General features: G+C 46.0%; 1 protein-coding gene across 1 annotated transcript in view; it reads right to left on the bottom strand.

The window, feature by feature from the left end:
- Positions 1 to 22126, bottom strand: part of LOC119962140 (contactin-associated protein-like 5) — a 1413266-nt gene that overhangs the window by 22332 nt on the left and 1368808 nt on the right. Inside the window, exon 22 of the mRNA XM_038790064.1 lies at positions 11929 to 12147. Coding sequence (XP_038645992.1) covers positions 11929 to 12147 — 219 coding nt within the window. The remainder of the gene's footprint in view (positions 1 to 11928; positions 12148 to 22126) is intronic.

Below are 22126 nucleotides of genomic sequence, written 5' to 3'. Positions count from 1 at the left end.
GCCAGCAATGCCAAATCTTGGGAAAGAATTTTAAAAAACAGGCCTACACTGGCTCATCATTGAGCAATGGCTTCATTTTTAAATTTGAAATCCCTGTGTTTCAATCGCTCCAAGGCTTCTTCCCCATCGAACAGTGTAACTTCCTCCAGACTTACAAACCCACTGAGATCTCAGTCCTCGAACTCTGGGGTTCCGCATTAGACCATTCGGCCCATCGAGTCTGCTCCGCCATTCAATCGTGGCTGATATTTTTCTCATCCCTCTTCTCCCCATAACCCCTGATCCCATTATTCATCAAGAACCTATCTCTGTCTTAAAGACACTCAGTGATTTGGCCTCCACATCCCTCTGCAGCAAAAAGTTCCACAGATTCACCACCTTCAAGCTGAAGAAATTCCTCTGTTTTAAAGGATCGTCCCTTTAGTCTGAGATTGTGTCCTCTTGTTCTTGTTTTTCCTACAAGTGGAAACATCCTCTCCATGTCCATACTTTGCACGCCTCGCAGTATCCTGTGAGTTTCAATAAGATCCCACCTCACCCTTCTAAACTCCAACGAGTGCAGACGCAGAGTCCTCAACCGTTCCTCATGCGACAAGTGAGGGATCATTCTTGTGAACCTATTATGGACCCTTTCCAAGGCCAGCACATCCTTCCTTAGATACGCGGCCCAAAACTGCTCACAATACTCCAAATTGGGTCTGACCAGGCACTTATACAACCATAGCAGTACATCCCTGGTCTTATATTCTCGCCCCCTCGACATGAATACTAACATTGCATTTGCCTTCCTAACTGTCGGCTGAACCTACACGTTAACCTTAAGAGAATCCCAAGTCCTTTTGTACTTCCCTGATTCATTGTTCCAGCATTGGTGGCAGTGTCTTCAATTGCCTCACTCCTTAATTTTGGAATTCCCTAAATGTCTGTGCCTCTCTTCCTCTTTCTTCTCCATTAAGCTGATTCTTGAAACTTACCTCTTTGCCCACATACTGGTCACCTGTCCTGATATCCCTTCCTGACACGCTGTATTAAATTTTGCCTGATAATATTCTGGTGACAATGCAGTACCCTAAGGGTGTTATAGAAATGCAAGCCGCTACTATATTTTATAGAGCGATGGGGGTACTTTGAGAAAAACATATTTCCTCAAAAATCTGCTTCTCCATTAAAGATCCATTTAGAGTTATATGCTGAGAGTATATTTTGTGTTGCTCCACTGGTTGTTCAGCTCATTAACAGCAGTCTTAACATCAGAATAAATGTTTTGCTCAGCAGGGGAAATATATTATGATGTTGCTCTGGCTGGATTGATGTAATATTCAATAGCTATCATGCAACATTTAGAGATTAGGAAAAATGTTGAGCGATGTCCTTTTGGAACCTGCATCATGGTTCCGTTATCGCACTGGCTCTTTTCTGACTTGAGATGGGCACATTTGACACTGCTGTGAAAGGTCATCAAAGTTCAGGCGACCAGGAGATTATGGCTTTAACCTCATTGGGATTTAATGGTATATAAGTACTGTATTTTTAATGTATTCATGTTTCTGTGTTTTGTGTTTGATTTACTTCATTTTAACTGCTCAATACCAAGAGCAGCTTGTGCTTGGAATTTTTTAGTTCTTTTTTTTAGCCAAATCGTTTTTTATCCTTAACTTTAGCTGCTTCGAGTCTGTAATAGGATAATTAAAGAAAGCTCACATTCCTGTAAAATTAAATAACTGCACTTGCTGGGAATCTGAAGTAAAAACATAAAATGCTGGAAAACAAGTATGGCAGTATCTGTGGAGAGGGAAGCAGAGTTAGTATTCAAAGAAGTCATATGCCACTCAAAACATTAACTTTGGCCAGGATCTTCTGGTCCTTCCCAAGACGGGAATCGGCGAGTGCAGGATGGAAAATTTGATGGATGAGCAAAAAGTTTGTTGACTTGGGACGGGATTTTATGGCCATGCTGTGCCCGAAAAGCAGTCACCACGGCACAGCGTGGCCGATAGAAGCCAGGGGACCACATTCCCGGGATCTACCCGGCTCGCAATGCCTCACGAGATCTAACGCAATCTCGTACGACGTTACAATGTCAATTCCGTCCATTTTGGGTGGGATTACTTTTTGGTAAAATTCCTGAGGTACTCGAGGCGTACCTGAGGTGCCCAAGGACCAGACGGAACGGCACTCATGGGGGTCTCCCAAAGGATCAGAGGCCCCTAGGTTCATGCCCTTTAGACAGGATGGTACCCTAGCACCGCTGGTGCCTCCCGGGCATCCAGGCATTGCCAGGCTGGCACTGTAAAGATGCCCAGGTGGCACTGCCAGCAAGAAGGGGCACGGCCAGGGAGCCAGATTGGCACTGCCAAGGTGCCAAGCTTCAAATTTTTGCACGCTAACAATTGGACCTGGGGTGCCCTGCGCAGGTGTTAGCGGGGTGCGGAAGGGCCTGGGGACTCTCCCATAGTGTGTTGGAGTTTGGGAGCAGTCGGTGGCCGCGTCGGGGGCCATTGAAATTTGGCAGCCCAGTCTCTCGCTACACTGAAGAGTCCGGGGAGCGAAGCTCCTCAGTACACAAAATGGGACTATGTGCTGCCTCCCCCGCACGTTCCCCACTGAGGCCCTTTATCTAACGTGAGTTGCATTTTATAGCCTTGTGTTTCTCAATGCTGCGAGCGGTAGGAAACACGGGGTTAAACGCACTCGCAATGGGACTTCATTCCCTATGAATAATATTGTGCCATTGGGACGGGAATGACCAAAAGTCCCAGCCTCTGTTTCTCTCTCCACAGATGCTGACAGACCAGCTGAACCATTCCAGAATTTTCTGCTTTTACTGCATTAATATAGTCGGCGGGATTTTCCGTGTAAAGCGCCGCGGGTTCCACCATTGGCCATCGATGGGATCTTGCAGTCCCGCCATTGTCAACAGGGTTCCCCATCGAAGGATTCAGTTTAGTGGTGGATAGGGGCATGAAAGTTGTGGTTCTAAAATTCGGGTTCAGAGTTTTAAAACAGAGCACACCACTGCACCAATCCGTTATGTCACCCACATAATGGCAAATTTGAATATTGCTGAAAAGAGAGACATGTTGTTGAAGCTTTTTGGCTTGCACGCATATGGATAAACCCAAGAATGCCAAATTTCAAACGATCACAACAAGAGAAATGAGATGCAGATTAATGTCTCCCTTTTCAGTGATGTGGAGATGCCGGCGTTGGACTGGGGTGAGCACAGTAAGAAGTCTTACAACACCAGGTTAAAGTCCAACAGGTTTGTTTCAAACACGAGCTTTCGGAGCACGGCTCCTTCTTCAGGTGAATGTGCATCTTTGTAGAAACTGAATGTCAGTGTCTATATGCGCGATCTTCCTGGAGATCCTCTCCACTTTGAGCCGGCAGTTTGCGGTGTCAATGGTAGCCATGATGTGGAGATGCCGGCGTTGGACTGGGGTGAGCACAGTAAGAAGTCTTACAACACCAGGTTAAAGTCCAACAGGTTTGTTTCAAACACGAGCTTTCGGAGCACGGCTCCTTCTTCAGGTGAATGGAGTTGAGGCCGAGAGGAGATCTTCTTCATTCACCTGAAGAAGGAGCCGTGCTCCGAAAGCTCGTGTTTGAAACAAACCTGTTGGACTTTAACCTGGTGTTGTAAGACTTCTTACTGTGCTCCCTTTTCAGTGATATTCAAGTTCTTTACGACCAAGCACATATTTAATTACAGATTAGGGATTCTGCACCATCATAAATTACATACAATTAGAAGAATTGTCCATCATTATTCCGGAGAATAAAAGAGCAAGCAGGCATTTTGATCACAATCTACACTTTTGTAACTTCATAGGGAGGTTATGCTGCAATTGTATAAGGTGTTAGTGAGGCCACACCTGGAGTATTGTGTTCAGTTTTGGTCTCCTTACTTGAGAAAGGACGTACTGGCACTGGAGGGTGTGCAGAGGAGATTCACGAGGTTAATCCCAGAGTTGAAGGGGTTGGATTACGAGAAGAGGTTGAGTAGACTGGGACTGTACTCGTTGGAATTTAGAAGGATGAGGGGGGATCTTATAGAAACATTTAAAATTATGAAGGGAATAGATAGGATAGATGCGGGCAGGTTGTTTCCACTGGCGGGTGAAAGCAGAACTAGGGGGCATAGCCTCAAAATAAGGGGAAGTAGATTTAGGACTGAGTTTAGGAGAAACTTCTTCACCCAAAGGGTTGTGAATCTATGGAATTCCTTGCCCAGTGAAGCAGTTGAGGCTCCTTCATTAAATGTCTTTAAGGTAAAGATAGATAGTTTTTTGAAGAAAAAAGGGATTAAGGGTTATGGTGTTCAGGCCGGAAAGTGGAGCTGAGTCCACAAAAGATCAGCCATGATCTAATTGAATGGCGGAGCAGACTCGAGGGGCCAGATGGCCTACTCCTGCTCCTAGTTCTTATGTTCTTATAAGAACCAGGAGTAGGATTAGGCAGTTCAACTCCTCGAGCTCACATCGCCATTCAACACGATGATGGCTGATCTCCTCTCGGCCTCAACTCCACTTTCCTGCCCATTCTCCATAACCCCTCGACCCATTACTAATTAAAAATCTGGCTATCTGGCTTAAATTTGCTCAATGTCCCAGATCCCAGTGCGCTTTGGGGTAGTGAATTCCACGGATTCATGACCCTTTGAGAAGTATTGGCAATACCTTTGATGATCTTATAGAATCATAGAATTTACAGTGCAGAAGTAGGCCATTCGGCCCACCGTACCTGCGCCGGCCCTTGGAAAGACCACCCCATTTAAGCCCACGCCTTTCACCCTATTCCCGTAACCCTAAACTTTTTTGGACACTAAGGGCAATGTAGTAAGGCCAATCCACCTAACCGGGACATCACTGGATTGTAGGAGGAAACCGGAGCACCCGGAGGAAGCACACGCAGACAGACGGGGAGAACGTGCAGACTCCACGTAGACAGTGACTCAAGCCGGGAATCGAACCTGGGACTCTGGAGCTGTGAAGCAACCGTGCTAACCACTGTGCTACGGTGCTGCCCTCAACTAGATACCTCACATGGAGGAACACTCAAAGGAAAGCAACACACTCAGCCCATCTCTGACTATGGGTTTTAAAGAATAATGCATGTGAACAAGGGATGGCAAACAGGTACTAGTACAGGTACAGCAATCTCCCTCAAGTGATATTTAGGTTCATGCAACTGTTTAAATTAAAGCTCTTAATTTTATAGCTGAACAAATGGGGGTTAGGCTGCAACTATGTTATCTATAGATCTGGCATGACTGAGAATTTAGCTTAAGTAGCACAATGGCAAAAGGTTACTGGTGGACTCATTCTGACAGAGATAATTATGCAAGTAACACACGAAGCTAGGGCGGACCAGCTAATGTGCATTGCTGAGGCATAATTTTCAGTGACATTTATTATAAATGTAAGCTTGACATTTAAAATGGAAAAACGCGAAATGCACTAAATCAATCTTTAAAGCCTCATTATTGTTGGAATCACTTTCACATTTTCTTATCTTTTTATGGCCACTTAATTAGAAAAGGAAATTGAAAAAAAGTAATCTAATAATGGATAAAGATAATAGAGCTGAGAGGGTGGGAACAATAATGAAAGAAACATTTGAATGCAATTAACTCTACCTGAAAACCCAGTTTGATTTTCAGCCTAGTTTGCTGCTTCTGTAACATTTTCAGCTGATTTACTTAGTCTCAGAAAAAAAGCTTAATTCTGGGGCTTTGCATTTCTATCTTAAATTTTGTGATTTATCTCATGTCACATGGTTGCAAAGTGGAAACATATTGGACTGGATCATCCGCGGCCCGACTGCGTAATCGTGGCCGGCGCCTGGGCGGAGAATCCAGTTTGCTGTCGTAATCAGGCCTGGCGTCGGTTCAGCGACTCTCCGGACACCGAAAATCGACGTCACCATGGAGTATGCCGCGCCGCCGGGGACCCATTTTCAGAGACCCGCTCAGCGATCCTCCGCTGCCGACCAGCCGAGTTCCCGATGGCGTGGAACTAACCACCTATTGCCGGTCAGGATGGTCGCGTGGCGGCTGCGGACTCAGACGGGCGGATCGGAGACCAGGGGGGCCTTATAGGCGGCTGCCGATTAAAGGCATGGGGTTTGAGACTCGGGCGCAGCCGATCGGGTGTCTCTTTCCTTGGTGTGGCTCCATGTCCTGAGTCCGCAATGAAGCACGCCGCAGCCACTGGAGGTTGCCGCCGTAAGCATGCGCGGCCTCTAACCCAGAGGTGCGGGGATCCATATCTGCAGACAAAAGGGGTGAGGTACACTCCGGGTTCCTGCTGGCCCCTTGCATGGCTATGGATTCGTCTAACTTTTTTCAAGGAATCTTGGGAGTAAAACCCACCGTTTGGGAGATAGTTTCATTTTTGGGGAATCCAACCCATTATGTGCCATTTTGACTTCTAGTAATGGTGGCAGGTGAAGCCAGGCTGTCCTTGACATGAAGGTGGCATTTGACCAAGTGTGGCACTAAGTAGGCTTAGCAAAACTGAAGTCAATGGGAATCGGGGGGGAAAACTCTCTACTGGTTGGAGTCATACCTAGGTAGCACAGTGGGTAGCACTGTTGCTTCACAGCTCCAGGGTCCCAGGTTCGATTCCCGGCATGGCTCACTGTTTGTGTGGAGCCTGCACATCCTGCCTGTGTCTGTGTGGGTTTCCTCCGGGTGTTCCGGTTTCCCCCCACAAGTCCCGAAAGACGTGCTGTTAGGTAATTTGGACATTCTGAATTCTCTCTCAGTGTACTCGAACAGGTGCCTGAGTGTGGCGATGTGGCGACTAAGGGATTTTTACAGTAACTTAATTGCAGTGCTAATGTAAGTCTACTTCTGACAATAAAAGATTATTACTATTATTATAGCACAATGGAAGATATTGTGGTTGTTGGATGTGAATCATTTTAGTCCCAGGTCCACTGGCAGACTAATGATTGCACATATTCAATGCTATTAGTGACTCCTCGAATACTGAAGCAGTTCCTGCCTGCATTCATCAAGACCTGGACAACATCCAGGGTTGGGCCAATAACGGACATGTAACATTCACATCATAGGTGCCAGACAATGATCACCGAGAGAGAATCCAACCATCTCCCCTTGACATTCCACAGCATTATCATCAATGAATCACCTATATTCAGGAGGTTTCCATTGACAATTTAACTGGGGCAGCCACATAAATGCTGTGACTACAAGAGGGGGATAGAGGCTGGAAATGTTGCGGTGAGTAACTCACCTCATGTTTTCCCATCTACAAGGCACAAGTCAGAAGTGTGATGAAATACTCTCCACTTGTGTGGATGAGTGCGGCTCCAGCAACACTTGCAAAGTTTGCGCCATGACAATACAGCCTACTTTGCGAGCTACGAAAGCCATGTTCAGGAGGAAGACAGCCTCCAGTCAAAGAGACATGTTCAGCAGCTATTTGAGCAAACTGGAAGATTTATCCTGACATGGTTGATGGTAGAGTGTTTGGGCAACGACCCAGAAACTGAGGGAAGTGCTCGGAGATCGTCGTTCGAAGTCAGCATTTGGCAAAATGGGAAACACAAACCAATTAGAAGACTGTCATTCCATGGAGAGCACAATGTGTGGTAAGTAGAAAGGGGGAATGTTCCTTTCTGTATAAGTTGCCTACAAAAGTAATGTTTAGTCAACTTTGCTTTTAGTCATTTGTCACAATAAAAAGCTTAAAACCTGAAATCTTCTCATGCCATCCTTTTAGCCATTAACAGGAAGTTTGGATTCCTTCTTAAACATTATCGGCCTCGACACAGGGACGATAACCATGTGGGCAATTGCCCCTTTTCTGTCCTGACCTCTGGGGCATAGCTTGTTGGCCCCAAGGAAAGCTTTTGAGAGCGCAGCATGATGGGATTTTCAGCCAATTTCAGTGAATTTTCCATCCAAAATACCGAAGCCTATTATGTAGCATTAGGCAAACAATTCACTGACGCATTGAGTGAATACACACAGAGCGTGCAATCTGAGTCAGACTGTTCTGAAATAAACAGACCAGAATAAGAAAAATCGAGGTTTCAAGCAATGTGGCCACTGGAGGTCAGAAGATAGACATGACAGAAGTCAAAAAAAAAGGAAATTAAAGCAAATCTGTGGGAAAAATGAGCTGAAAGCTTAAAGATGATTGCCGAAAAGATTATAAGATTCAAAATTAGAATTAATAAGTTAAAATATTGCATTCCTGAAGGAAAAGATCCAAGGATTTAAGGGTTTCAGGAATATTGGATGCTTGTATTAGAGAATGACAAGGAGAACTTATTGAAAAATCTGCAATCACTTAAAACAAATTTTTTAAAATCACTTATTGTCACGAGTAGGCTTCAATGAAGTTACTGTGAAAAGCCCCTAGTCGCCACATTCCGGCGCCTGTCCGGGGAGGCTGGTACGGGAATCGAACCGTGCTGCTGGCCTGCCTTGGTCTGCTTTCAAAGCCAGCGATTTTGCCCAATGTGCTAAACCACTTAAGTGAACAAATGCAAAAGGAAGGTGCAATAGACTTGTAATTTCTCAAAGGCACCATCTTGCAACTGTTGCAGTAATTCAAGAGTTCCTGAATGCGGTCTCAGGCCGAAAATCTGAGGAGAAAGAAATAACAGCAAGTATAGGGCAGCACAGTAGCACAAGTGGATAGCACCGTGGCTTCACAGCACCAGGGTCCCAGGTTGGATTCCCCGCTGGGTCACTGTCTGTGTGGAATTTGCACGTTCTCCCCGTGTGTGCGTGGGTTTCCTCCGGGTGCTCCGGTTTCCTCCCACAATCCAAAGACATGCAGGTTAGGTGGATTGGCCATTGTAAATTGCCCTTAGTGTCCAAAAAGGTTAGGAGGGGTTATTGGGTTACGGGGATAAGGTGGAAGTGAGGGCTTAAGTGAGTCGATGCAGACTCGATGGGCCAAATGGCCTCCTTCTGCACTGTATGTTCTATGTTCTATGTACATACCCAGCCCAAATCGAGCATGATACTTTATTGATAGATGGATAATAAAATAAAGAACATTCTTATTGATGGAAAATTGAAAAAAAAATAATTTCTTACGTAGAACCATCTGTTTCTATGAAATTCTGGTTTTAAATATTCCATTCAACCGTAATACATTCATGCTATTTGCATTAGTGCGATTCTGGTGCTACTAAAACATATTCCATCCTGAAATGGCACCTTTAGCCTGGCACAAGTATCTTTTTGAAATGATCGGATACCCTTGAAATTGGAATCTCTTCAATTCTTCATGCTTTCTATTTCACTTTTCTGGTCGAGATCATTGAGGGACATGAGGGAATGAACAAAAATATTCATGACAGTCACCATTGTACAACGTGTTCCAAATATTGAAGGAAAACACCAACAGATTTTGTTTGACTTTCCAAATTTAACAAACTGCTTGGGCATGGCTGAGTTCAGCATTTGCTTTCTGCTAGGCCTCTCCGTGCTGCCTCTGGTAGTCCATGTCGTTCCAGCCTCGGGCAGTCTGGTGACTGTCACTGGAATCAGGTAGCCTTGGAAACCATGCTGATACTGGAGATGCTACGTGTCTCCCTGGTGGAGTGATTCCAAAGTTTTGAATGCCTGTGCAGCAGTGCGTACACTGATGCAAAGTCACAGGTCTACTTTGTTTGCTCTGGGATAGAAAGAGTGGTTCATCATTGGTGATATCACAGAGCAACCCAGCAGGCTAATACAGAGAACTGTTTCATATTTATGTTGCGTTAGTTGAATTCTTAAGGTTGAGGATAAACAGGTGGAGGTTATTGATTGATTTAATGTGGCGCGATCTACCGGCCGCATTGCGCCTGAACAGCAGCTCGCCGCGGTGCAACGTGGCCGGTCAATGACGGGAGACCCCGCTCCCAGGATCTACTGGACTCGTTACGCCTTGCGACATCTGACGCAATCTGACGAGATGTCGCGATGTGACATAAAATTGTGGGCGGGATCACTATTTGGCAAATCTGCATATTAGAGCAAGTCAGCCAGTCACACTCTAATATGCAGTTCCCTGAGATAACCAAGGCATTGGTATCTATCCCCCTTCGCCTCCACAAACGGAGACCAGATGGAATGGCACTTTTGGGGGTCTCCCAGGGGATCAGAGGCCCCCGAGGTGCTTGCCCTCTGGGAAGGATGGCACCCTGTCACTGCTGGTGCCATGTGGGCACCTGGGTACTGCCCAGCTGGCACTCTGGCAGTACTTAAAGTGTTGCCAACGAGCCATCAATTCATATATGCTCATCACCATGAGTGATGAACCCAAGATTGCATAGCTTTATAGAGCAACACAAAAGTCCACTCAGCCTATCCTGAATATGCTGGTCGAGAAATTACGATCCAGCCTAACTTTGCCTCATACCTTCTGCTCCTTAGTCCTGTAATTTACAGCCCTTCCAGTGCAAACCCAAGTGTTTTTGAAAGGCTCTTTAGGGTTTTTGCCTCGCTACCATCCTTTCAGACAGCAGGTTACAGCACCCACCACCCTCGAAAAATAAATTGCTCTTCAATGCAATCATAATCCTTCTACCAATTACTTTCCTGGTAACAAATTTAAATCCAAGAGGTCATTTGTTCTTAGATGAAGGACCACCGATTCTCAGTCTCAGCCCGTCCACCTTCTTCTTCGTCTCTGTAACTCATCAGTGGACAATCACATCCACAAAGGTGACTTAAATATTCCCGGATTTTCCCTTTGCCTTTTCCTCATCATACCACAGACACTTTTCTCAATAAATTTCTTTGGCTTTTTCTCAATTTTGCCTTCCTGTTGGCTGACTGGCTCCTATTAACCTTATCAAGTGATTAAAATGTTTGCAGCCCTGCCTTTTTTATTGAGACCATGGGGCCTTGATGAGACCACACTTGAAGTACAGTGTGCCGTTTTGGTCTCCTTATCTGAGGAATAATCTTCTTACTATAGCGGGAGAGTAGCGGAGGTTCAACATACTGATTCCTGGGATGGCAGGACTGACATATAAGGAGACATTGAGTTGGTTAGGATTGTAATCTCAGGAATTTAGATGAGGAGGGATCTCATCAGAAGCTGATAAATTCTAACAGGAAAATATAGGCTAGATGCAGGAAGGATGTTTCTGGTGGTGTGGGTATCCTGGACTAGGGATCACAGTCTAACGATACGGGGTAAACTATTTATGACTGAAATGAGGAGAAATTTCTTCACCCAGAGACTAATGAGCCTGTGGAATTCGTTCGCACAGAAGGTAGTTGAGGCTAAAACATCGCATGTTCTCAAAGAGGAGTTAGATTTGGCTATTGGGGCTTAAGGGATCAAAGGATATGAGGGGGAGGACGGGAACAGGCTATTGAGGTGGGTGATCAGCCATGATCATAATGAATGGCAGAACTGGCTAGAAGGGCCTAATGGCCTCCTCCTGCTCCTATTTTCATATTTCTAACATCCTTCTTCCACTGATCCCTGCATTCTCTTGCCTTTCCTTGTCGGCCCAAGATCAGAGATTGACGCTGGCAAATTCCCTCTGCGTTGTCTCATGATGTCGTTCTAGTCCAGGATGTGGGAGAATGACTTCAGGGCAATGGATGTCCATACTTATCTTTTCAAAACTAGCTTTCTCTGTTCTCAGTGGCAGGACTCTAGATCCACAATAATGAGTCCTTCTTAAAGTAACCGTTATATTTGGCCAAGTATGCATGATAAAAAATATAAAGCGGAGCAGAGGGTTGTACCTGACAATTTGAACATATAAAGGAAGGCACCATAAAATATACAGCACAGGGAAAGGTCATTTGGTCCAATTTGATTATACTGGCTCCACATAAGCTTCCTCCCATCCTAATCCATTACACCTCTCAGTACAGCAATCTATTCATGTCCCCATTGCGTGCTTCCCCCAAATGGATTAAAACTCAAGTACCTTTGAACGAAAGCGTTGTGGTCATGGCTACTTGTTCAGTCATCATTGAAGAACGGCAGTCAGATTCAATCAAGTCTCCTTTCACAGTCACCGGGGCAGAGCTAAATTGACGGAGCCCCTCCTTTAGTGGAGCGATCCAATTAAACTGCACTGATGAGAGGCAGCCAACGAAACCCTGGACATTAGCATTCGCAATCTCCTGGTCGAGATGGCCGGTGTCTGCAAGGGAGAAACAACACAAGAAGCATTCATGGAATATACTCAGCAGGGTTGTGTTCCGTGATCTTATCTCGCAATGATTCTACAGAACTGCTGGTGACTTAGTCAGAACGATGATTTATTAATGTTCACGTGTTAAGTGTCATAATATACACCAGTATATCATGGTGCAGACACACACTGATGGACACACACAGGGACCAATCAACATGTACAAACACCGCTGCCAATCACCAGTTAGAATACGCACACTATAAAGGCAGAGGGCACCACGCTTCCCGCTCATTCTGGGTGCTGCCTCTGAGTGTAACATGAACTCATCCAGCCCAGCACAGACTCACACCACGTGCTGAGAGAATCAACTGGTTCGGACAAGGCTTAGGTCTCTAGTTTAAGTTAGCATAATTTAGACCCACAGTCATTGTGTGTTAGTTAGTTAGAAGTAGTTAATAACATTGAGTTGAACCTTCATCAGTGTTGGAAGTGTCTGTTCATCTCTCAAGTCTACATTAGCCAACACTTCAGTAAGGTAACGATCAGAATCGTATACAGACCAAGTTATTATAGAGTTACATTAGACTATCCTGGAAAAACCCTTATGTACGACTGTCCTCGTGTGTGCCTAACAACCTTCTGCCAGTAGCCGAATGTCACCAGACTGATGCCTGATGCCACCTGCTGGTAGGAGGTGACACTGCTGAGAACATGTAATATTATCCACAGGCATATCACCCCAAGAAGAGGTTGCTCAACCTGGGAGAAATGAAAAATTGCTTGGCGTTCACTTTTTTTGTTAACCCCAAACCAAAGAACAACTCAGCGTTTGACAACAAACCTCAATAAGAACAGAATGATCCCTAAACAATGTTGGTGTTATCACAGAAGTAGATTGTATTATCCACACAATAACCATTGTAAGGTTGAAGCAAGAGCTGGATTCCAAATAACCTTCTCACACTCCATCATTGAAAACTGCCTCTTGGTTTTATCCTGATACTGTTGACAAGAAATGGATCAGTTAGACGGATGACTTACTCCGACCTCAGTTACTTGATTGTCTACCTTTTTATAAAGTGGGTTAATAATAATAATTGCTTATTGTCACAAGTAGTCTTCAATTAAGTTAATGTGAAAACCCCTAGTCGCCAAATACCGGTGCCTGTTTGGGGAGGCCGGTACGGGAATTGAACCTGCGCTGCTGGGATTGTTCTGCATTACAAGCCAGCTGTTTAGCCCACTGTGCTAAATTAGCCGTGGTTTTATCCTTGGACTATGAACCCATTCTGTTGTGGAACGAATGTATAGACAATCACCATAGCTGTGGAACGTCTGCTGCTAAACTAATCTTGCTGCTGCCATGAAAAATGTGACTTCATTGAATTTAATCTGCAGTGCATTGCAATGTGTCATAGAGGGGTCAATGATGTTAAAAGTGGCAAATTTGCTCAAATACAGATGTCAGCTCATGCCAGTGTGCCAGTGAAGGGGTCAGGGGTCCAGTTCACATTGGACAAAACACAAGTATTTCCCTTTCTAATTCCACGTAGCTTCCCCCGGAGCTCAATCTGCATGGCATAGATACCGTAGGTTGATACAACAGCCATTTGGCAACAGTGTTTGGGAAACAGCGTGGGCAGGCTTTGCAACCCTCTTCCCGGTTTGCCCAGGAATCTCAGAATAAACAACGGTTTCTGTGAATTGGGAACGGGCCTTCCGGACTGGGGCATGGACATTCCGGAATGGGGGCACAGATCTCCTGAGCACTGCTGTTGAATCATGACAAAACCTGATGTGAAAAGTCTGCAGAGAACACAATGGCTTGAGACACAAAGGCCATCAAATCCAGTCTATCCCTGATCATCTATTCCTCTCCTGCCCCACTTATTGATTCTAACTTCAAGAAAAACGAAGTTCCTTTCCCAGCATTCCCAAATAAAATATACAGTACTGCTGGCAGTATGTTTTTTTTTATCTTCAATCACTTTTCTCAGCAGTTCATTATCAAACTCAATAATAGTTATTGTACTATGCAAGAGCGTCACTGGCTGGGCCAGCATTTATTGCCCATCCTTAATTGCCCTGGAAAATGCGGTGGTGAGCTGCGTTCTTGAAACACTGCTGTCCCTGAGGTGTAGGTACACCCACAGTGCTGCTAGGGAGGACGTTCCAGTATTTTGACCCAGCGACAGTGAAGAAAAGGGAGGTGTTTCCAAGTCAGAATGTTGAGTGACTTGGAGGGGAACCTCCAGGTGATGGTGTTCCCATGTGCCTGCTGCCCTTGTCCTTCTAGGTGGTAGCAGTCGTGGGTTTGACAGGAATTGCTGAAGAAGCCTTGGTGAGCTTAAAGATTTGAAACTGGAAGAGGTCATATAGTGCCTAAGATCATGGCTGAACCTCAAGCTCAACTCACTCTTAAATGACCACACTTATATTGAGACCATCTATAGTTCTATACACCCTGCAAAGCAGAAATAATTTACATAGAACAACAGTGCAGAAGGAGGCCATTCAGCCTGTGGAGTCTGCACCAACCCACCCAAGCCCCATCTCCGTAACCCAATAACCCCTCCTAACCTTTTTGTTTCGTCACTAAGGGCAATTTATCATGGCCGATCCACCTAACCTGCACGTCATTGGACTGTGGGAGGAAACTGGAGCACCCGGAGGAACCCACGCAGACATGGGGAGAACGTGCAGGCTCCGCACACACAGTGACCCAGCAGGGAGTCGAACCTGGGACCCTGGCGCTGTGAAGCCACAGTGCTATCCACTTGTGCTACCGTGCTGCCCATTATATATTTCTATCTCCCCTATCTCTTCCCCTTAATATCTTGATAACTTGATTTAAAACACCTCTTCAAATTTTAAATTCCAAGGAATACAATCCTATTTTGTGTAATCTCTCTTTGTAACTTAACTCTTGGAGTATCATTCTGTTGAATCATTTAAGAAGCTGGACACCATCCAGGAAAAAAGCAGCCTGCTTGATCCACCATCCACTGCTCTCAACACTCACTCTCTCCACCTCTGATGCATAGTGGCAGCAGTGTGCACCATCTACATAATGTCATAGAATTATCATAGAATTTACAGTGCAGAAGGAGGCCATTCGGCCCATGGAGTCTGCACCGGCTCTTGGAAACAGCACCCTACCCAAGATCAACACCTCCACCCCATCCCCATAACCCAGTAACCCCAACTAACACTAAGGGCAATTTTGGACACTAAGGGCAATTTATCATGATCAATCCACTTAACCTGCACATCTTTGCACTGTGGGAGGAAACCGGAGCACCAGGAGGAAACCCACGCACACACGGCGAGGATGTGCAGACTCCGCACACACAGTGACCCAAGCCGGAATCGAACCTGGGACCCTGGAGCTGTGAAGCAATTGTGCTGACCACAATGCTACCGTGCTGTCCACACGGCAACAACTCGTTAAGGTACCTTTGACAGCATCTTCCAAATCTGTGATCTTTGCTACCTAGAAGGAGAAAGGCACCAGATGTATGAGGACACTATCACCTGCACGTTTCTCTCCATGGTGCACATCATTCTGACTTGGAGCTATATCACCATTCCTTTACTATCGCTGGTCAAAATCCTTGAACTCCCTTCCTAACAGCACTGCAGGAGTACCCACATCAGATCTAGCAGCAGGTAGTGATGAGCAACAAACTCCAGCCTTGTCTGATAATACGAGGACTGCTTGTACAGAGTATTCAAAGGAGAAGCTGATGCTCTGTCATGGCTGTCACATGGGGAAAGACTACAATGGACTATATTCATGTAATGTTTGCATGTTTAAAAATGAAAAAAAAAAGTACCGGATAGAATGTAATCTGTATGTAATCTTAAGAAATTATTAGCATTGAAAAGGATTCAGAGAATGAAGCCACCTGTGTATATTGGCAGTTCATTTTTTCTCGGAAGGGAGGTATCATGATAGGGAGATAGGAACTTGGGTCCAAAAATGCGGTTCAAGATGTAGCAAGCAATTTAGGGGTTAAACAGACTGAAGGAAAAAACTGCTAGCAGCAGAGATAGAGGGATATGCTCACAGCCTGAGTTACTTTGTCAATTCAGATTTTGAAACATTTCTTTAGAGTGCCCAATTATTTTTTCCAATAAAGGAGCAATTTAGCATGGCCAATCCACCAACCCTGCACATCTTGTGGCATGTGGGGGTGAGACCCATGTAGACACGGGGAGAATGTACAAACTCCACACAGACAGTGACCCAGGGTCGGGATCGAACCTGGGACCTCAACATTGCGAGGCAACAGTACTAACCACTGCACCACCGTGTCACCCCAATTGTCTCATTCAGACTTAACCTCATTAGTGGAAATATACAGGATACCCCCATTCAGCCAGGATGATCCATTCAAGATCCATTGTCATTCAGGACAAACTTGTTTGACCACCCATCATCCAATAACAGAGTCTGATGACCTATATGGAAGGTTAGTTGCACATTAATAGTATAGCTCTGTTCTTTTGTATAAACAGGAGTGGGAAATCAGCCAAGATAATGATAAGAGATTAAAGCCTGGCCAGTCAGGACAGAACCTTTGTTTCGGGGAATGGGTGAAGCTTAAAGAGAGAGAGAGCGAGGAAGAAACATTTTTTGAACAGTTATAGTAAACGGCTGTGGAGGTCATCCAGAGAGGCCAAAAAGGAAGCTGCTCCAGATTACAAACTTTAAAAAAGGAGTCTAATGGAACTTGACCTGCAGCAGAGAATTGCTTCACAAATACAAGTGTCATCTTCGCCCATCTGTGTAAGTGGAAGTAGAGCAGTGGGGCTGGTTTAGCTCACTTGGCTAAATTGCTGGCTTTGAAAGCAGACCAAGCAGGCCAGCAGCACGGTTCGATTCCCGTACCAGCCTCCCCGAACAGGCGCCGGAACGTGGCGACTAGGGGCTTTTCACAGTAACTACATTGAAGCCTACTCGTGACAATAAGCGATTTTCTTTTTTTTCTTTCTTCTTTCTTTTTTGTTTGTTGGATATGTGGTTTAATGGAAACATAATGGGCGCGATTCTCCGCTCACCACACTGGGTGGGAGAATTGCGGGAGGGCCGGGTGAACTAACGACACGCCCCCCACGATTCTCCCACCCCCCGCTTGTAAGAATCACCGCTCGCCGTTTTTCCGACCCGGATGGGCCGAGCGGCCTGCCGTTCATGACCGGTTCACGACGGTGGCAACCACACCTGGTCGCTGCCGTCGTGACCATGGCACCAAAAGCTGGATTGAAGCTTGTGGGGGGGCGGAGAGGGGAGTGAGCACCATGGCCGTGCTCGGGAGGGGACTGGCCCGCGATCGGTGCCCACTGATCGTCGGGCTGGCGTCTCAAAGGGACGCACTTTTTCCCCTCCGCTGCCCCGCAAGATCAAGCCGGCACGTCTTGCGGGGCAGCGGAGGGGAAGACAGCAACCGCGCATGCGCGGGTTTGAGCCGTCAGCCGTCGTGACATCAGCCGCGCATGCGTGGGTTGGAGCCGGCCAACCTGCGCATGCGCGGCTGATGCCACGTAGGCGCCGCCGTCGCGTCACTCTCGGCGTGCCGGCATCAAGGCCCGGTGGTCGAGAGTTACGGAGCACCACTCCTAGCCCCCCCGGGTGGGAGTGAATAAGGTGAGAGGAGCGGCCTCCGAGGCCGTCGTGAAACTCGGCCGAGTTCACGACAGCCTCCCCGATTTTTCGAGGGAGCGGAGAATTCCGCCCAATGTGTTAAGGTCAAGAAACTGCATGTAATCTGTTTGTTGCATTGAAGTAAAAGTTTAAATATTGTTTTATTTTCATTTGTTTTAATAAAGTTTGTTCATACAATAACCAAGCCCTATATCTTATATTATCATTCCTGAAACAAATCAATTTTTCCACACTGCATTAAAACTTGAAAAAGTTGTGCATCTGGTCCAGCCTCTTCATCTCTGTTGAGAGCTGACTAGGCTCCGTAACAAGGTCAATGAATGCAGGAGTTGCTGGGCAATTGGGACTTGGTGCAAGTTAGGATGCAGGCAGCAGAGTTCTGGACAATCTCAAGTTTATGGAGTGTAGGATGTGGAGGCCGATTGGGAGTGTGTTGAAATAGTCACATCTATAGGTAACAAAGGCACATGTGAGGGTTTCAGTGGGAGATGAATCTCCGGTGACTAACAGCAGTTAGGTGGCTAGGAATGAAATCAAGCGAGTGAAGGTAGACAATGTAAAATGTAATTATATGTAAAGGAAGTAAGATTACCTCTTTTACCAATTGGATACGTGATCTTATGCAGAATCTTAAACGTGAGAAAATAAAGTACACAACAGGAGGCTCCAGTGGTGGATTTTATGTTGCTTGGTAACCTTTCCTTGATTATTTTGAAGAACTACAGCTCTCTACTTTCATACAATTGATGCTAATTAGGTTGTATGTATTATATCATGCGAAACTATATTTGCCCGATGATTGTTGTTGATTTTCTTCTTATGTTTTGCGGGGGGTGGGGCTGCTGAGAGAAAGTTCTTTGTTATCATTTTTTCCTTTCCTTTTTCTATTCTTCCTCCTCTTTCTCTTTTACTTTCCCTTCTCTTCCTCTTCCAAATGTAAGTTTATGAAATCATTGCGGTCCTGAAAGCTATTTTCCCGTACTGTTATTCATTTTGATTGTTGTTAAAGCTTAACGAACATAAATTTAAAATAATCGTGATTTATAATCCTGGTAGAAATACATGTAGACTTGTGACCGTGTTAACTGAGAGTTTGAAGGTTACTTTGAGGACACATTAAGCTGCCCAAACACTTGGGTATTTTTGTCATGTATCAGGACAGGCAATATGATTTTGTTTCCATTATTCTACTTCTGAGTGACATGGAAATCTGCAACTTCAACGAAAAAAATATCTACTGAAATGATCGATGGGAAAGCATAAGAGGAGCGATCATGCTGTGCCTGCTGAATGTTTCAGATCAGTCATTATTATGTTCTGTTCACCAACACGATCAGCGATATTTAATGAGAACACAAGCAACACTGAGCTAATGTAGCCCAGGGACTATGCCCTGACAAGGGCCGAGCCAGAATGGTGGTTTATTCATAATATAAATGCCGACTGCGAAATCTCTTCGATTAAATGAGCTATGCTTAAGCTCAAAGCTTTTCACCTGAGAAAGGAAAGTGCAGTCACAGAATTTACATTTTTACGAGGTGATCAGTTTTTTTTTCTGAAGTGAAAGTACCCTCCCGGTCCAGCGAAATCTTGATTTCGAAGCTGTTACCCTTGTTTTGAAATTCCTCAAGGGCCTTTCCCCTCCCTATCTCAGCAATATTCTCCAAACCCAAAACGCTCTGTGATCTCTGACCTCTTGTGCCTTCCCAATCAACAATTGGTAGCCATTCCTTCAATTGCCTAGGCCTCAAGCCCTGGAATGAACTCCCTTAACCTTGCCGCCGCCGCTGTAATGCCTTTGCCTCCTTTAAGGCACTTCTTGCAAGCTTCCTCCGCGACCAAATTTTTGGTTATCTGACTTATTATCTATCACCTCATGTGGCCTGATGTTATACATACCTTTATAATGCTCCTGTGAAATACCTTGGTACATTCCATTAAGTTAAAGGCACTAAAAAGATGTAAATGTTGTCGTACTAATGTTGTTTTCTCCATAAAGAAAGCCTCAGCCAATCAGAGCCGACTAGTCAATCAATTAGCATCATCTTTCTCCTGCAGTTTAAAAACTGAAGAACATAAGAACTAAGAGCAGGAGTGGGCTATTCAGCGTCTTGAACCCGCTCCGCCATTCAATACGAACATGGCTGATCTCATCTTGGCCTCAACTCCACTTTCCTGCCCATTCTCCATAACCTTTCAACCCATTATTATTTTAAAATCTGTCTATCTCCTCTTTACATTTACTCAATGTCCCGGCATCCACTGCACTCTGGGGGTGGTGAATACCACAGAATGATGACCCTTTCAGAGAAGTAATTTCTCCTCCTCTCGGTTTAGAATCTGCTGGGTTTGGAGTGTTTCAAATTTGGTATTCCTGCATTTGTCCTGATGAAGTGTGAGACAAAAAGCTTCAGCAACATAGCTGGCTGTTCAGCGATATTAGATACAAGTTATTTTGTTGTGCAAGAGTCGCATAATGCATGTGAAGCACGGTAGTACAAGTGGCTAACACTGTGACTTCACAGCGCCAGGGTCCCAGGTTCGATTCCCCGCTGGGTCACTGTCCGTGAGGAGTCTGCATGTTCTCCCCTTGTCTGCATGAGTTTCCTCTGGGTGCTCCGGTTTCCTCCCACAGTCCAAAACTGTGCTAATTAGGTAGATTGGCCATGCTAAATTGCCCTTAGTGTCCAAAAAAGGTGAGGAGGGATAAATGGGTTACGGGGATGGGGTGGAAGTGAGGGCTTAAGTGGGTCGGTGCAGACTCGATGGGCCGAATGGCCTCCTTCTGCACAGTATGTTCTATGTTCTAAGAATTCAAATTGCCTTAACCCTTTGACCCAGGCACATGGCTATAAGACGTCCATTTTCAACTGCCACACTTAAAAACAAATCAAAACCAAGGTACTTTGTGCTTCCACCAGCCAAAAGAGCTAATGACTTTATTTACTGTATTCATTTAATCTTGGGTTATGGACGTCAGTAGTAAAGTCGGTATTTATTACCCGTGCCTTAATGTAATGAGGCATCTCTTCTTGGAACACACAATGACAGTTACATTGCAATTGTTACCTCAATTAAGCATAAAAATATATTTTTGTAGTATTTGTGTGGGTCCATTTAACGCATTTTTCAGTGCATTCATTTAATGTAGGTGTCAAATCATTTAAGATAAAAAAAGATAGAGGTATGTGTCACAAGCTTGTAGCTAATAATGCAAACAGTGATTCCTTGGCTGTAATATCCCTCGACTATTATTGAAATTTAATTGGTAGCACTGTATGGGGCAGCACGGTAGCCTTGTGGATAGCACAATCGCTTCACAGCTCCAGGGTCCCAGGTTCGATTCCGGCTTGGGTCACTGTCTGTGCGGAGTCTGCACATCCTCCCCGTATGTGCGTGGGTTTCCTCCGGGTGATCCGGTTTCCTCCCACAGTCCAAAGATGTGCGGGTTAGGTGGATTGGCCATGATAAATTGCCCTTAGTGTCCAAAATTGCCCTTAGTGTTGGGTGGGGTTACTGGGTAATGGGGATAGGATGGAGGTGTTGACCTTGGATAGGGGGTAGGATGCTCTTTCCAAAAGCCGGTGCAGACTCGATGGGCTGACTCCCCCGCCCGATCCCCATTACCGTATAACCACAGCTAACCTCCACATCTTTGACCACCAAGGGGCAATTTAGCATGGCCAATTCACCTAACCTGAGCATCTTTGGACTGTGGGAGGAAACCGGAGCATCTGGAGGAAACCCACGCAGACACGGGAAGAGCGTGCAAACTCCACACAGACAGTCACCCATGGCCGGAATTGAGCCAGGTGCGCAATTCTCCGACCCCCCTGCAGGGTCGGGGAATCGCCCGGGGCCGGCGTAAACCCTGCCCCCGCCGTGACCGGAATTCTCCGCCACCCGGGAATCGGCGGGGGCGGGAATCGCGCCCCGCTGGTCGGCAGGCCCCCCGTGGCGATTCTCTGGCCCGCGATGGGCCGAAGTCCCGCCGCTGTTAGGTCTCTAAACGTGGTTTAAACCACCTCTGTGCCAGCAGGAGCAGGCGGCTCAAGCGGGCCCCGGGGTCCTTGGGGGGCGCGGGGCGATCGGACCCCGGGGGGTGCCCCCACGGTGGGCAGGCCCGCGATCGGGGCCCACCAATCGGCGGGCGGGCCTGTGCCGTGGGGGCATTCTTTTTCTTCCGCCGCCGCCACGGCCTCCACCATGGCGGAGGCGGAAGGGACCTCCTCCACCGCGCATGCGCCGGTGGTGACGCTCCGGCACATGTGCGGACTCACGCTGACCGGCGAAGGTCTTTCGGACAGCCCGGACGCC

This window comes from Scyliorhinus canicula, chromosome 2, assembly GCF_902713615.1.
Source record: "Scyliorhinus canicula chromosome 2, sScyCan1.1, whole genome shotgun sequence".
Taxonomy (NCBI): domain Eukaryota; kingdom Metazoa; phylum Chordata; class Chondrichthyes; order Carcharhiniformes; family Scyliorhinidae; genus Scyliorhinus; species Scyliorhinus canicula.
Note: the sequence above shows the minus strand (reverse complement) of the source record. Positions and strands in the feature narration are given on the sequence as shown.